The sequence below is a fragment of the Lygodium microphyllum genome, chromosome 10 (assembly GCF_053477565.2).
Source record: "Lygodium microphyllum isolate KBCC chromosome 10, Lygodium_microphyllum_v1.1.10, whole genome shotgun sequence".
In the NCBI taxonomy this organism is placed as follows: Eukaryota; Viridiplantae; Streptophyta; class Polypodiopsida; order Schizaeales; family Lygodiaceae; genus Lygodium; species Lygodium microphyllum.
Window position 1 is genome coordinate 76,605,738 of NC_141144.1, and position 17,223 is coordinate 76,622,960.

The following is a 17,223-nucleotide window of genomic DNA, read 5'->3' on the forward strand; positions in this document are numbered from 1 at the left end:
ATAGGTAGAGTCGGAAATCTGGCATTGAAACTGTAGGCTTACTTCACTCGTCGGCCTTGAAATCCAGCATTGAAACTGTAAGCTTACTTCACTGTGATCGGAAAAGGAGTAGCAAGCTCTGCAGACTTTTGAAGCCGTATCTGCCCTATCTATCAAGGGATACAAGATCTTCATTCAAAAAAGGAAATTTATTCAGTACCCTCAGAAATTAGAATCTCTTCTTGCTGATTATTGCGTATCATGAAACTGCTAATCCGGGGTGTTCTAATGTGTGACAGACTATAGATATTTACTTAGTAGTCTGAGAAATTAGAATCTCTTCTTGCAGATTGTTGCTTGTTATGTAAACTGTTAATCTGGGGTTTTCTAATGTGTGACAGGTTATAGAAACTGTGAATACTTTGACCACCTTGGATACTCCATTTCTCTCTCCTCCAATTTCAGTGACCACTGTTGTTGGTCAGATGGTAGGTGCCAGCCTTTGAGCAAGCTTTGAATCTGTAGAGTGAACCTCTGTGCTACTTATGATCTCTGAGGACCTCGTTCACTTTCTGCAGGCAGTTTCAAAAGGCAGACAGGGTTTAGAAGCTCGAAACATTTTGAGGGTATGTTCTCTTTTGTTCACAACTGTGCCCTTTCTCTTGGTAGGACAATTCACATCAACGGACCACTGGTGTACTTGCTAATATTGTGCTTTTGGTTACACACATGTCATGTTCCTTTGAATCAATTTGGATTTATTATTATTTTTCTCGGAGAAAAGAAATTCTATAGGAACTCTATAAAGAGCAACTGAGTACATCACAAATACAATGGTTGTGTGAACAACCAATCTGGCAGGCTATAATGCCAAACCATCTGGGGGACCAGTGTGGAAGAAAGGACCTGGTTCTCATGTCCACAAGAAGGGCTCTCTTCTCTTCCTCATCCTCTCACAGCTGCCCTGCATCCTCTACCATTTCCTATGGAGAGTAAGAATGATCTCTATCTAGATCCTGGATAGAGTCTCTGATGTGGATACATCCTAAAGGTCAATAGCATGACTGTAACTTGCGGTCCAGATGTACCAAGCTATGATATAAGCAATCAGCGATATTGTGACAGTGTCCTTGGGTCCCTTTGGCATTGGGCCTGCGAGTAATCTGGAGTGACGATCCTACGTAGATGCTGTCCAGTGATGAGAAAAGGAAAACTCCCTTGAATATCCCCATAGCCACATGTTGGGCCATGGAATAACATCCTAAGGGTGCTCCTCCATACCTCTTGGGTTCTAGGGCAGTCGCATAGGCAGTGTCCTTGTCTCTATTGTGGTTCGCCACATCTCACACATGCCACTAGGTCCATGTTGTGTCCAAGCCAAGTGCCAACCGCTAAGCTCTTGTGGGCTACAAGCCATAGGAAGAGAGATCTTCCTAGGCCTAAAGCTATCATGTAGCCTCCTCCAAAACTCATAGAAGAACTCATTAGAGATTCCCTCTTTGTGCCAATGGGAGTTGGCTAGTGCCTATGCTATGATCTTGCTCATATGTATCCTTCTCCCAAGTCTAGTAGTGTAGCCAAAGAAGGCCACATCCCACTATAATTTTTGTAAAGGTCTCCTTTGATAAGCCCAATATCCCCATCCATTTATAAGATAGGTAGCTGGATCTTGGTGAATGTGTTGCTTCCTCCCAAAGTGTGCCACTACTCTAATCCTCTGTCTAGAGCACCTTGTGAACGACTGGTCAAAGTTCTCTCATTGGAGGCAGTGATCCTCCTCTACTATAGAAGTGAACGTGTTGTGTTTGCTAGTTGCAGTGGCTACACAAGAATATCCCCTATAGAGAAGAGATTGATCCACGTTGAGAAGTGCCCATATCTCTATGCCAATCTTGTGGAACTTCCTCCATCACAACCTGAATCATAGCTTTGGCTCCCTAGGACCTTGTAGTCATTGTCTTTGAGTCTCGTGTGGTAGCTTTGGGAATGCAAACCAATCTCTCACTAACGAAGGTACATGTATAGAGAATCTCCCCCATGATAAGTATGTCCTTTGTCCAAGTGCATGACCGGATTGGGATCTCAAATAGTGTTTGAAGGGAAAAGGCCACCTCTCTTCTCTACGATTGTAGTTAGAGATAGTTGGTGAAGCCCAGATGATACAGATCTCCATGCTCTGATAATGGCAGTTGCAAATCTAACCTCAAAGCTCCTCCCTAAATCTTTGGTCTTGATCTCTTGAAAAATCTAGTGTGATGTTGGGTTGTCACGGTCCTCCATGTGAAGGTGTTGTAGCTTCAACCCTCCCTATTAGAGGTTTCTCCAAAGGCTATTTAGATCTATTTTTCCTAATCCTCCGTCAGATCTAGGCTATATGATGACATCCCAAGCCACTTTCGCTTTGGTTAGGCTCTATCTCCTCTCAACAAAATAAAGTTCTTAATAAGGTGCTTTACTTAGCTGATGCATGTCTTAGAGAATGCCCAACAAGAAGTGTACCACACGGTTGCCAGTTGGTGACTACTACTCTTCATGCTAGTGAAACTCTTGCGAAGCTCCAGTAAAGAAGCTTTTGTCTGATGCTCAAGAGGAGAGGTGTGTCAAAAGATGACCTACTAGCAAGACAGTAGGGTTTGCGAGGAGGAACACGGAGTGAACTCGGCAAACATGGAGAAGAGAAGAGAAGAGAGTAGAAACTCTGATGAATGGAATGATGAAGTTTCGAATCATGGAGTGAATGTGATATAAGGGACCAAGGATGCCGTAGCATAAGGAAGATGATGAAGACAACCACGAACCACAAACCGCAATGTCCTCTTGAAGGGGTGTGAGGGTAGTGGAGAGGCTAGAGAGAAGAGGTGATGTACTGAATGAATCAGCCGTAAGGAATGAATGAAAGAGTAGCCTATAAATAGGCACAGTCAGTCTAGGATTGTGCCCCTTTTTGGGGCTGCAAACCCTAAACGCAAAATGCAGAAACACAAAAACGCAAACTGCAGGTGAAGGGTTTCTCAACACCCCCTCTCAGGCCCAAAAAGGGGAACAAGAGAAAAGTGAGGTGGAGATGCAATGCTATGCAACATGTGCCACTTGGACAGTGTTCCTTGTGGGAAAATTGTTTACTTGTCCAAGTGCCCTAGTACAAAGATGATGAAAACATGCAATGCATAGGAGGAATGTCGGACTTTGTGTGGTGCCGAGAGCCATAAGGATATGCTCGTACTCGATCTCGGGAGGTGGCTCCATGCTAACCAAGTGACCAAGGCAAGAAGAGAAGAGGAGGAAGAAGATTTAGAGGATCCCTAAGATCCAAGATTTCCATCGGAAAGGGAACGTGCAGTAAAGACCAGTAGACAGAGTGAACTGGAGAACTCGAAACACAACCTCGGGAGAGAAGCCACTAGCTCCGTATATCCATGCTGGAAGGAATACGAAGGCCTCGTCACCAAGTCGCGGCTGAACCTCCGAGGTCCTGATCTAGGTGGTACCTGAAGATCTTGGGTATCAGTAGAAGTGATGACTGGTCGAAGACAACCACCCCAAGAAAGTAGAGGATGGGTGAATAACTTCATGTGGAGTAGGTTTCCCCTCTGAGGTGGGAGGTGGAGGGGTCCCCGCTAAAGTCAAAGGAGAAATAGATGCCCCCTTTGAGGGCAAATAAATAACATCCCCCTCTGAAGTAGATAGGGAATCCAAAAACTCATGGATCACGGACTCCGAAATGCTTGATGACGAAGGAAGTGCCGCCGGTCATGCTGAAGAAGGTATCTAGGGTGCTGAAGAGCTCCGAGGGATAGCCTCTCGAACCTGAGTAGTTGAGGGCGGGGAAGGGTGGGGCTCAGAATGAGCAAGAGGTGGGCAACAGTCGCTGTCTCTCAGTGAAGCAGACTGGGTAGCCAAAGAAGAGGAAGAAGTCGAGCAGCCAGTGTCTCTCGAAGGAGCAAACTGATGAGGAGACGATATCAAACAATCATTGTCTCTCAATGGAGCGGACTGCAGATCCGTAGGTCGTGGAAGCCACTGTATCTGAAAATAAGTGGGAGAAGACTGCTGTTGGTATTGCAACGATCTCCAGGAGGTCGTAGCGCCAATCGATCCTCCATGTGCTCGAAAGGACTTAGTGCGCATCGGATGCATCTTATTGCCTTGAGCATAGTACTCTGATAGCCGATGTAGAACGATCTTTGTGGCCTAGAAAGAAGAGGCGGCACAAGAAGTGCCTGGTGGAAGATGCATATACTCCGGGGGGGTGGGGAGCAAAGGTCGAAGTCAGCAAGCATCGGTGGTGTGTCCGTGATGCCATAGTAGGAGCACCCAGTAGTCTGGTCATCTGTTGGTAAAGAAGCCATGGATACCAGTGTGCCTTGCTGAAGAAGGAAGAGGTCAGCCACCATGAACCATGAACCGCAATGTCCGCCTCAAGGGATGCGAGGGCAGTGTGAAGCACGAACTGCAATGTCCGCCTCAAGGGGTGGGAGAGCAATGGAAGGGCTGGATGTGAGCTGCGAGTGGGAGGAGGATGCGACCAACAATAAGAGGTTGCAACCAATAGAAAAACGCAGGTGAGGAGAGAGGAAGACTAAAAACGCAGACAGCAAGTGAGCGAAAGACTAAAAACGTAGGCAGGACAGCCTGCAGGAGAGAGAAAGACTAAAAACGCAGGAAAAAACAGCAGCAACAGTCAATATGCTGAATTAGCTTCGAACAGTGAGTGATAGGCTGGAAACAAGCGCCAGATTGTTGTAGACAGCAATGGCCAGCTTGGACCGCGATGTCCTCCGCGTTTGGGGTGTGGGTAGCAAGCTGAAATACCTGAAATCTGCAAAAACGAGATTGTTTTCTGAATGGAAAGTGATCAACAATAGTCGTTCTACTGTAAAGAACTCCGAATTGCGAGTGGAAGGCTGGAAATAGGTGCCAAATTGTAGATGACAGCAAGGGACAGTTGAGACTGTGATGTCCTTTGTGAAAGGGGTGTGGGCAGCAAGCTGAAAACACCTGAAACCTGCAAAAACGAGATTTTGATGCAACGGAAGAAGAAGAGAACTGGATGCCGAACCTGCACCAGTCTTTGTTGTCACTGGAGTGGAGGATCTTTACCACTGTTTGAGCAGAACCGGCTCTGATACCATGTCAAAAGATGATGTACCAATGAGACAGTAGGGTTTGCGGGGAGGAACACGGAGTAACTGGGCAAACATGGAGAAGAGAAGAGAAGAGAGTAGAAACTCTGATGAATGGAATGATGAAGTTCTGAATCATGGAGTGAATGTGATACAAGGGACCAAGGGTGCCGTAGCATAAGGAAGATGATGAAGACAACCACAAACCACGAACCGCAATGTCCTCTTGAAGGGGTGTGAGGGTAGTGGAGAGGCTGGAGAGAAGAGGTGACAGATTGTATGAATCAGCCGTGAGGAATGAATGAAAGAGTAGCCTATAAATAGGCACAGTCAGTCTAGGATGGTGCCCCTGTTTGGGGCTGCAAACCCTAAACGCAAAACACAGAAACACAAAAACGCAAATTGCAGATGAAGGGTTTCTCAACAAGGTGCGAGTTTTATTGCTCTAAGAGGTAGTTTCAATCTCCACATGGCATCCAAGATATCTTGTTGCAGTACCATGGGGAACCCGTGTGAAATCTACATGCGATCGCCACTTTGGATGTCTAGTGTCTCATACCCAAAATCGTTAGGACTTGTGCCAATTAATTAGGGAGCTTGCTACTTTGCAAGATATCTCCATGGCTGTCACAAAAGCCCTAAAAGTACCTTTATCTCCATCTAGATAAACTATTGTGTCATGAGCAAACTCCACATCAAGAAGCTCCTCAATCTCAAGGATGGGTAACTTGATGCCTCTACCTATAGATCTACCTCTCAAAAAGGAACTCATGGCCTTTGCTACAAATAACAACAAGAAGGGGACAAGTGGATAGATGTGTCTAACTGATCTTTGAATGCTGAATTTGTCTCCTCTCACCCCACTGGTTATAACTTGGCTATATGCTGAGGAATAAAGAGCCACTATTCCTCTGATCCACTATTCTAAAAATCCCATCCTCACCATTGTGCCCTCTAAGAACTCTCACTCCACTCAGTCATATGCCTTCTCATAGTTAAGAAGGAGCACAATCAAGTCGTGGTTGTTGGATCAAACAAGAGCGGTGGATGCCCAAAGAATGAAGATATTATCCAAGATGCTATGCGCTCGAACAAAACCTATAATATCTAGTATCAATGGGGCTAGTCTAAGGCTAATTGCCATTGCAAGGACCGCATAGGTTGTTCCAAGCAAAGTGATTGGTCTCCAGTGTGTGATCTCTAGTCTATCTCCTCTTGGAATGAGGTGAATCAGCCCCTCGAAAAGTCTCTCTCGCATAAACTTGAATACCATAATCTCTTGAAAAGTTAAAATGAGGCCTACCTTGATAAGTTCTCAAAAACTCAAAAGGAAGGACATATCGAGTTCATCTTCTCCTGGACAGTGCCAAAAGTGCCTTGTCAAGCTCCTACTTTGTGAAATGTACCATCAAAAATCCACTCATCTTGTATGTGACCACCCTCTTGGCACTTGGCTATATAGTTTTTCTGTCCCTCTTATAGTCGACAGGCCTAGTAGTGGTCCCTAGCAAAGCTGTGTAAGGTTGTGTAGCCAGCTGTCTTGCCTCCGAAGGGTCTTGTGCGAAGGATCCATCAGCTCTCTTCAATCTCCATACACCTTGTCTATCGTGTTTTGGCCATGTGGTGCAAAAAAAATCTCCATTGACCTTATCACCACCAGTCTGAGTCCAGAAGGAAGCTCTCGTGTGAAACCTATACTTTGATTTGGTTTTCTTCATGGAATCAATCTTTGCTCTAGCCATATGCATCCTCTCAGCTGTCCATCTACACCTTGGCTGTCCCCTCTCTATAGGGCAACCAATGATGCTTTGGCAGCCCTCTCCTTCTCTAGAAGGCCCTACCTCCTCGTGGCCTCCTCCCTAAAGAAGGAGGTGATCCGTTGTAGGCTCTCATTCAAGTCATTTGTTACTCCTGCTATGAACCATGGGTCCTGGCCTTTAATCTGATATAAGAGTTCCTTCGAGGTAGCCTTCTCTCGTCCTCTAATAGTTTGTGTGCATCTCTCTTCTATCTTGTAGAGCCTCCAACATATTAAAGTGGCCCCCCACCATCCAATGATCCACCTATGGTAGAGACTGGTTTAGGATACTGGCTAAGGGTAGTCTAGAGCTCTCTCTTGTCTCGTTGGCCATTCGGAGCATAAATGACCAAGCTACCAATAAGCATCTCCTCCACTCTTACAGAGATTCACATGGCTCTCCCCCAACCTTGTACCGAGTGGGTCCATTGCTCTGTAACACATATGCATACTCTAGCTTGTATTCCTATTGCTTCCATAGGCAGAAATGCGGTTGTGTGGTGCTCCTGTAGCATGAGAATATCAAATCATCCTCCCACTAAGGCTCTATGCAAGTCTTGCCTTAGGAGGCTCAAGTGTGTTTGAAGTGAGGTCTTTTCAAGCATCGTACAATGCTTGAGAGCATCCTTATGAAATGCATTCGAGGCTCTCAAACTGCTGTGGCTCTACAACCCACACTTGTCTCTGCTATCTCTTGGTATATACTCTCTCAAGTGTCCTCTTCGCTAGCTCTGTTGTAGCATGTAATGGGGCAAAGTCCTCAAAGTATGCATTTGAGTCCTTTGCTTCTTACTCACTCTTGTGGGCCTCTTCAGCTCCCCCATCTTGCTAGGCATCATGTACTTGAGATGGGATTAACTCTGGAGACTCCACTTAGTGAGCCAAGAGTCGCGGAGATTGTGGTGCATTTATAACATGTTGAATCTCTTAGGGGATTGTTGGTATCACTGCCTTTGTGGGCTGTCATATCTATCTATGGCATTATTGCAATTAGGGGTCGTGGGGTCTGTAGCTCTTGGGTAACCAAGGGAGAATCCGTGATGAGAGATTGAGATAATGCCTTGCGAGGTGGCGGTTTGAGGTCTCTAACCACTCTTTTCTGCCTCTTCGCCTGTTGCTACAGCTCTAGGCCTCATTGCTTCTGCGCTTGTCTCTCATTTGCAGATTCTCGTTGTCACTCGGGCTACTACCTTTGCTATCCAACGTTGTGCCGTCCTTGCCACTTTGCATCACTTCTCCGCGACTTGGGTTTGCTGCCCCCCTTATCCTTGAAGGAGGTGTAAATGTCTTGAACAATGTAGCATGCTCAACAATTTTAATATTCGTTTGTTTTCGAGACTTAACATTTCAAGAAATGGAGAAAATAAATGCTCAAGTTGGAGATGACGATTATTTAGAAAATTGCATCCATGGAAACGTAAACTTAATGGAGATAAGATTGAGGGTTCAAGTGGGCAAAAGAAGAGGAAATATGGAGGTATTCAATGATGCAGGAGTGGAGGATGATGATGTAGATGGATGGAATGGAAAAAGTGCTTGAAAAGGGGGGGTTGAAATGATTTATAGGCCTGTTGTCCTGTAAAACAGCAGTGAAAGAAGAGGGAATATGGATATGTTTGATGATGGAGGAGTTGAGGACGATGATTTAGATGGATGGGGCCAACTTTAGGCTATCTTTAGTTGGCTCTACAAGATTTTACAGCTAAGAAAATTGATGTAGAATGAGAAAAAATGAGCTTCCTTTATAAGAGAAAGGGAAGAGCTAGTGCTAAAGGAAAAGTGGAGTAGCACAACCAGTGTCCACCAGCCCCATGTGATGATGTGTAACAAGTGGTAGGACACTTGGAAGCTTGTGACAAGTGTCTTGACACTTCCTCTCCTATATGGCATTTCGTTTTGGATTGAGTACTATCAAGAATAGGAACAACTAAATTTAGTAAGCATTACCAGAACACATAATTTACTACTTTTAAAATGTCATCCCTCATATGAAAGCTCTTCACAAGCACATTATAGAAATAATGCTAAAATGTTTATATAAGTTCTCTATACAGAGATATATGCATTTTCAGCTTTTAGCCTACACATGTATATTATACAAACATTTCACAATGATTCCATCTCTTTGATAGTAATTGTTTATTCTAGTAGATTTAGCCCACACTTGAATGCATTATAATACCCTTTCCATATGCGAGCTTGACCCTAATATGTTTGAGTTCCAATCACATGCACCCAATCGAGTCATATATGTGGAAATGTATACTATATTACTATCTTTTCTTTAACCCATTGCATAGGTCCACCATAACGTGTGACCACTCATCAATCGCCAGCTTTAGTACGCTTTTCTTTATATCTAGTAAGTACTAAGGAAATAAATTTAATAAACAATTAATTTAAGCAACACATTTTGCCCTTAAAGTTCAATTTGATCCATCTTTTAGCATTGAATCCATGTAAAATAAAATAAAGGATTTTATTTTATTTTTGGTTTTATGATAGGAGATGTATTGGGGCATTCTACTACTAGAGGTCCAATCAACTTGCATGTGAAGCATTGGCTAGGCAGTCGTGTATATGTGACCCACTTGTGAGAAATCTCCATGGATGAAGGGATTTCTAATGGTCCAAGGAAGGGAGTTTAAAGATTGTGGATATGATAACTTAAACAAAAGGGTATTTATGGAAGCCTTATCAATTTAGAGATTGCATTTGCAAAGGTCCTCTACCTCTATATGAAATGGCTGAAGGCACTGCCAATGTTGAAGGGGTATGTTGTGAAGTACTCATCGAGGCCAAGAAAAGAGATGGTGATGGCAGTTCCATCTTGGAGCAATGAGCAATCTCGACCCTTGATCCATCTGTTGAAGTATGCCAGTGAAGACGACTTTAAGCGGGGTTTGAGGTACTAGCAAGCATTGCCTCCATATGCTAAGGTGAATTGAACTAAAGCTTGAAGCACCCCTTCCTTACGAATACCACTCGTATGACACTAGTTGGAGTGCCAGTGAGAGTTGATTGGTTGGAGTCCTTAAGAATGTGAATCGGCGGGCAATCTCCAACCATTTTGCAAGTCAGAGAAGATGCCTAGGAGCCATCACTTTGTCCATGAAAGCCAACTTTGTATCCAGAGCGAAGTGAATCTTCAGGAAGACATCAACTGAATGTGAGTGGGGGAGCAGTTGCAATCTTTGGCAATATACTAGCTCCATGTTTGTGATATAGATGCTTCTTGATTTGTGATGTGGTAACACCTATTGTGGTTGAGTGGGAAAAGGGGAGATGGAGGCTGCTTGGGCGCAAAATTGACTACCTTCTGGATATTGTGTTGGGTTTATGTGCGATTGAAAGTATGAATTTCTGTCTCACAAGCTGTGCCGAGATACATGAGCACATATTTTGGCCATGGATTTGATTATAACTCTTGGGATCACTAGACTTAAAAGCACTACAACTTACAGTTGTCCTTAGGTTTTATGGGGAGAAGCTTGGACATATGTTATGTAAAACTGCAAAGGAAGGTCTGGACATGCTGCGATCATCAGCAAACACAAAGGCAGTCTGGCTTTAAGCATGCAATTGTGGGAGCGTCTTGATGGTGCTCAATAAGTTTCTCAGCCCTTGCACTTGCTTTGCAGCTTTTTTGTTCTATCTTTCAGTTTGGCATTTTCAGCTTCATTTTAAGTTTCTTCTGCTGTTCTAGCAACTCTTGTGCAAAATAGATTTCTTGAAAAGCATGGCTCAGGTGGTGTCAATTTTGAAAAGTAAAAAGTGACTGCAGATATGGGATCTGTTTACACCGTAATCTTTTCCATTTACAAAGGTTGCAGAATGAAGGTTTTAGGTCTTTGCAATGTATTTGAGCTAAAAACCTGAATGTTTGGGCTTATGCATCATTCTTGATTAGAGTTTAGTTGGCCATCACGAGAATCCTAATGCTGCACAAGCAAGGTAACTTCAGACCTTGGTCATATCTGAAGGCAATATACAGAGAGAAGGTCAAGCATGTCTTATACAAATGCATGATGCAGGTGCAAATTGTCTCATGGTTCAGTATCAATCAATAAAAAATGCTTCACACATGAATCAGCAGAGGATTGTTTTTCCATGTCTAATCAGTGAATAAGGGCATTGGAAGATCTTGCATCTCACATAGCTAATTGAAATGAGCTGTATCTTCTTTGCTAGGGCTTGCTTGCCTGGATGATTCTAGGTAGTTCTCATCATTGAGTGCTTATGTGTAGGTGGCACAAGTGGTTATACACGGCACACCACCACTGCATACTGCATTCCATTTCTTCACTTACACAATGCAGGTGTGGAGAGAGACTTGGAGGATCCTCCACTATCAACTCGATCCCTCGACTAGAGCCCAGCCTTGGGTGCATCACATGGGGAGCTTTCTTTTGTTGGCAAATGGTTCTGTTAGCAAGTATAAGGCCAGGTTGGTTGTTGCAAAAGGCTATGCACAAACATATGGCATAGATTATAAAGAGACATTCAGTCTAATTGCTATGATGGCAACTGTTAGATTTGTGATTGCTTTGATAATAGCCAAAGGTTGGAGTTTATAGAGCAAATGGATGTGAAGAATGCATCCTTGCTTGGTGATTTGCAGGAAGAGGTGTAATTGGAGTACCCAACAGGTTGTGAGGATTTGGAGCATCCCACATATGCATATAGGTTAAAGAGGCTACTCTATGGGTTGAAACAAACACCTAGAGCATGGTTTGATAAGATTATAGAGTATTTTGTTAACATTGGCTTCTATGTTCCGGATGTAGATCACTCACTTTATGTGAGGAAGGGTGGTGTAGGTTTGGTTGTCCTATTCATCTATGTGGATGATAGGTGGGGAGCTTATAGGGAGCTTCATAGGGCAAGGCTTGTTGTCATAGTCATCTATGTGAATCATGCACTCCCTTCAAGAGTGTTGGGAGCAAGTACATGGAGATTCTTTGGATTGATAGGAGCTTCAACAGCTGTTCACACATGGGATTACCATACCTTATTTTACAATACAGGATGGTACTTTCTGGTGGTGTTGCACTCCCCCAGCTTGGCTTCTCTCCCCTTTTCCCCCAAATCATGACAAGAGGTCTTGTACTCATATCATTTGGCTTGTTTCTTTTGCTCCAGCTAGGTTCTATAGCAGCTGTACTTCTTTGAGTTTCTTCTGAGAAATATCACTAGCCAAACTTTAAATTTTCCAAACAATAAAGAAATCTTTTGGACAAGCAGTGATTTGGCTTTCCAAGCTGCCAAGTAGTTGATATGTGCATTTTCAGGTTACTAGCATCATTTGTAACATTGAATTTAGTTTGTTGAAAGTTTGTTGAAACTCTCTGAACCTGCACTTTCGACTGAGCTAGCAACCGTATGGGGTGTAAGAGGTAAACTTCTGTAGCCAGAGACAAGTTTGGCAGAGGAAGAAAAGACCTTGTCAATGAAATTATGAATACATCACTCAGAGATACTTGGTGAATTTTAAGAACTATCATGAGCTAGATGCCAAGGGCTTTAAAAGCTATGTAAATGAGATGTTTTTGTAACAACTCCAGAATGTTTGGGGACTTCTTTATCAAGCTTTTAGGTCAAGTTTCAACACATTTGTATTGGAGTCAATAACATTCCTTCGCCTTGAGTTTTCCCGTGAAAATGAGATGTAGTAATTTAGCAGAATTGCAGCAATATCCTTTGTGTCCTTTCTAAAACTAAATTGTTACCTTTGGGTATGTTTCTTATTTGCTCCATTCCATAGGGGACAGGGCTGACAGAGAACTAGCCTTCCTTGAGTCACCTCATTGATTGGAGGATTACCATGGCATATGATGCCAGCACGGTGAGCTTGATCACATTGTTGTTTGACAGTATATGCTGCTTTTGACACGGATGGAAAGATTCAAGCTCCGACATAATAGTATCGTGGCATCCCAATAAATTGACTTAGCTACCTTGCATGACTGCTGAATGCTGGACAACATTTTTTGAAAGGTGGTGCCTTATGCTGGCCATTGTGATCCTGTGCCATCAGCAATGCTTTTGGAGATTGGTGGTTTCCCATTTTCTGTAGTATGATTAACAAGTGTCCTTTTACCTCCTGCCTTGTCTTAATAGGAGACATGGCATTTTCAACTATGTTATGACATGTGTCTTCACCATTTTTGGTTGAATGTTGTACACTTAGCACAAGTATCCCCTAAATCTTGTAGGGATTAATGAAATCCTTGTCTGCGACATTGTTCTTGGTTTCATAATGTTTATCTTTACTTTTTGATTCTTGTCTCATTTGGGAAACAGTACTTAATCTCTACAGATACTTAATCTCGTGAGATAAGAGTACCAATAGATTGCAAAATGCAATAGACTCTGGTCTCTGATGCAGACTTTTTACTACTCCGATATGCCATGAGAATCAAATGAACATACCTCCATTCTCGATGTCATTTCCAATTTTAAATCAGCATATGAGTTGAGAAAAATTCTCATTACACTGTTAATTGTCGTTCTTCAAGTATGCTTTTCTTTCTTCCCCCTGTTATCAGCTGTGTCTAAACAATATCTGCCTCTTATCTTGTTCACTTGATTCATTGTCTGTTGAGTCACATGCCAAATAGCATACCTGAACTTGCAGAGCGATGCTGAGGTTGTGAGGACATCAATGTGTGCTCAATATGGTGCACCACTTTTTTGCAGGTACGCCTTGCCAGTATTCGGGTGCGGCATGCACACACAGATGTTCTGATTACTGTGAATGAACCATCAGTGATAAGGTGAGTGTCTTATGCAAAATGATATGATTGTTTTATCTGTAGCCAGTGCAACTTGTACTATGATAGATTTCATAAATTTCAGTAAGCTACTTGTAAGTTGTTTTAGTCTACATTATCTTCCAGCTTACGGTGAAGTCTACACATTGAGAAAGTTAAAATTCAAGACAGGGTGAGGCTAAGAATACCATCACTGGATGCTAATTTATCAAAGAATGTGCTACCTCTCTCTCAGAAAGGAGCCAGGAGGTCTTGTATAAGTCAATGGCATTATCTTTTTGTTGTTATATATTTTTGGTTTATTCATGACGAGGTGGTTCTAGATCAATTTGGTCTCATAGGTCATTTTGGACTATAGTAGATGCTAATATGACTTTATGTCTTCCTTCTATGTTTCTATCAAAGAAGCAAGAGCCTGCTGCACCTCTCTAAGAAAAGCCTTTCAATCCCCTTAAAAAGAGAGCCTAGGTCACCTTAGAAAAGAGGTGTCCTGTCTCCCTTCTTTTTTGCCCTAGGGTGGTATTTTGTTGGAATACGCAACAAAAAAATATTCCTTTCTCTGAATTTTGGCCATCTCTTGCCTCTTACAAACCTATAAAACACAAACACACACACACGCACACACATATATATTGTAATGAGTTGTTATATTATATCAAAGTCCACAAGAACTACAAGAGTACAAAAGTCAGGGTGGGGTCACAGAGGAGACTGCCCAATGCCAAGAAGCTAAGTCATCTCTGACCAAGATATCAGCATGCTGTATAAGATCAAGCTGCCACTGAATAAGTCCCTTGAGCTTCCCAATATGATGCTTCGATGCCCGAGACGACATCCAAGATGAATGCAGCGCGAGTGGCCCAAATATGCCAGCAACCCAAAATCTGAAAAAGTGAAGCAGAATCTTAATATGAGGTTCTCTCTCTCTTTTTTTTTCCCCGTAAAAGGTAATTGTATTAATTACAAAAAAAATACAAGATTACTTGATTACAAGATACATGATGACAATCTAAGCCATCATGTGAAGAGGTTCCAAGTACTACAAGTTACAAAGTCATGGCAAAGACGCGGAGGAAATTGCCATATGCCAGGGACGTAAGTCCTCCCTAGAGAGCAAGTCGGAATGTTGGAGAAGATCTAACTGCCAATACAAGAGGCCCTTAAGCCTAGCAATATGCCGCTGAACATTATAGGCGGAATCAAAAAGAAAAGCATTCCAAATGGTCCAGTTATGCCAACAGCCCCAATATCGAAGAAAGTGATACATGAGCTTCATATGTGGCTGTGCCGGAGTGGGGTATTTGGGCTGCCCAAAAACCCAATCAAAGGGGCGTAGGGTGAAACCAACCACCCCTCGCCAAACAGCCGACAAAAATAACCAGACTTTCTTAGCGATGGGGCAAGAAATAAATCGGTGCCGGGCGGATTCCACAGTAGTGGTGCAAAAGAAACAGTTGCCATTGGAGATTCGTCGCTTGGAAAGAGCTGAAGCAAGCAGAAGACCACCAATCATCACTCTCCAAAGAAAGACCTTATATTTGAAGGGTGTCTTGTTCAACCAGCCCTCCATCACAGTTGCCCTCCACCATGACCGGGATTTACGCAATCCCCAAAATTCACTTTAGTAACTAGCCATTGATGATCTTCAATCAAAAGATGATACACTTGGTTAGTAGAAGCTTTGCTTAAATGCTGCCGGCCTTCAAAGTCCCAATCCTGCCAGGGATGATCCGAAGCAAGGGCAGGAAAGGGTTGTTTGCTCTAGAGCACCGTCAAAAGCTGTTCCCATAAATGCCTATATGCACGAGGGATCCTGAAAAGCCTCCTAGCTGTACGAAACAATATTAGCACATTGCGACTGGCAAGGGTGGCATCCGCGACTGAAGACAAGCCCAAACTCCTCCACCCATGCGTTTGGGGGTGCACGCATGCGACCAAGAAATCCAGGAAATACCTGCATGCAATGAGTCCTTCTTCCATAGCATGAAACGAATAGACTGAGTAAGAGCATTTAGAGTCGTAGTAGTCCAGGGCAGCAATGGCAAGAAATATGTGAGCATTGGCAACATAATTGTCTGGGCTACTTTGAGGCGAACATGGAAGGGCCAGGCCTAAGACTTCCAATACAGAAACTTAGCCACCATTTTTTGAGAAATCCACTGCAGAAGGTGCTTTGGGGGAACATCAACACCCAAAGGGTACCCAAGATGCCTGACAATGGAGCCACGAGGAACAACCAGACCCTGTCAGTCCAAGGACTGCAAATCCGACTCCGTGCAGCTGAGAATGGCTGATTTGAGCGCATTGATGCGAAGGCTGGACGCCTGACCAAAGAGACCCCAAACATCCAATGCTTTTCGAAGGTTATCCTTGTCCGCACGCAAATCATAAAGCTATCATCAGCCAGGGATTGACTAATGAATTGCTGTCCTGTAGGAAGCGACAATCCGGCCAATTGAGTAGAAGCTGCCATATGAGATAACATCGAAAGAACTGGATGTGTCGCAAGGGCAAAGAAGAGAGGGCTCAAAGGGCACCCCTGTCTGATAGAGCGGGCAAGGACAAATGGCGCAGTAACACCTCCATTCAGCATGACTCGCGAAGACGCCGCAACGCTGATGGTGCAGATTAGACGAGATATCCGAGCACCAAAGCCCATAGCAGACATAAGTTCAGCAACGAAAGACCAGTCCAGATAGTCAAAAGCCTTTTCTAGGTCCAGTTGAATCAGTACGACCTCCTGATTAGAATGCCTTGCATAATCAATTGCCAGTTGTGCATTCAATACATTGTGCAGAATATTTCGGCCCTTAATGAAACCATACTAGAGAGGGTGCACAATGGCAGGGAGATGCTTATGGAGCCAATTCGCCATTACTTTGGAAAAGATTTTGTACATAGAACCCATCAAAGAAATTGGGCGCCACTGTTTCAACGTAGACGACGAAGGAACCTTTGGAAGCAGTTTAATAAGTTCTTCTTTCCATAAGGAAGGCATGATCTCCGTTTCCCACACTTGCTGAAACAAAGCCTACAATGGTTTCGCCAGTTGGGTAGCAAAAGCCTCAAAGAACTCATTGGTGAGACCATCCCAACCTGGACTTTTATCCTTGGGTAAGTGTAACAAAACGTCTATAACCTTTGCCTCACAAATATCCGACTCCATAGTAGCTTGCATGTTCTACGGAACCTGATTGCGGACTAGGTCATAAAAAACCGAACGGGCCTGAGTAATTTGGGCTGAAGGTGGAGAAGTGGAACCGAGAAGGTCGCGGAAATAATTCTTGCACATATGCACAATAGTCTGCGGATCCAAGATAAGGTGGCCTTCTGTATCCTCGAGTCTGGTCATATTCTCTCGAGCATGAGAGGCATGGAGAGCTCGAAAGAACTTATGGGTCTGACACGCACTATCTTGCAAAGTCTCCGTTAGATGTTGCAATTTGGCCTGCTGATACGATTTCAACTGGAACTCTTTAATAAGATCAGCCATCCGCATTGCCAGTGCTAGCAGAAATGCATCATCCGGAGTGTCCACCAGCAGAGAACG

General features: G+C 43.6%; 1 protein-coding gene across 2 annotated transcripts in view; it reads left to right on the top strand.

The window, feature by feature from the left end:
- Positions 1-17,223, top strand: part of LOC148030186 (uncharacterized) — a 99,413-nt gene that overhangs the window by 74,040 nt on the left and 8,150 nt on the right. For both annotated transcript variants that reach the window (XM_087686460.1, XM_087686461.1), the window contains 3 exons: positions 381-467; positions 558-605; positions 13,600-13,676. In XM_087686460.1, coding sequence (XP_087542586.1) covers positions 381-467; positions 558-605; positions 13,600-13,676 — 212 coding nt within the window. The remainder of the gene's footprint in view (positions 1-380; positions 468-557; positions 606-13,599; positions 13,677-17,223) is intronic.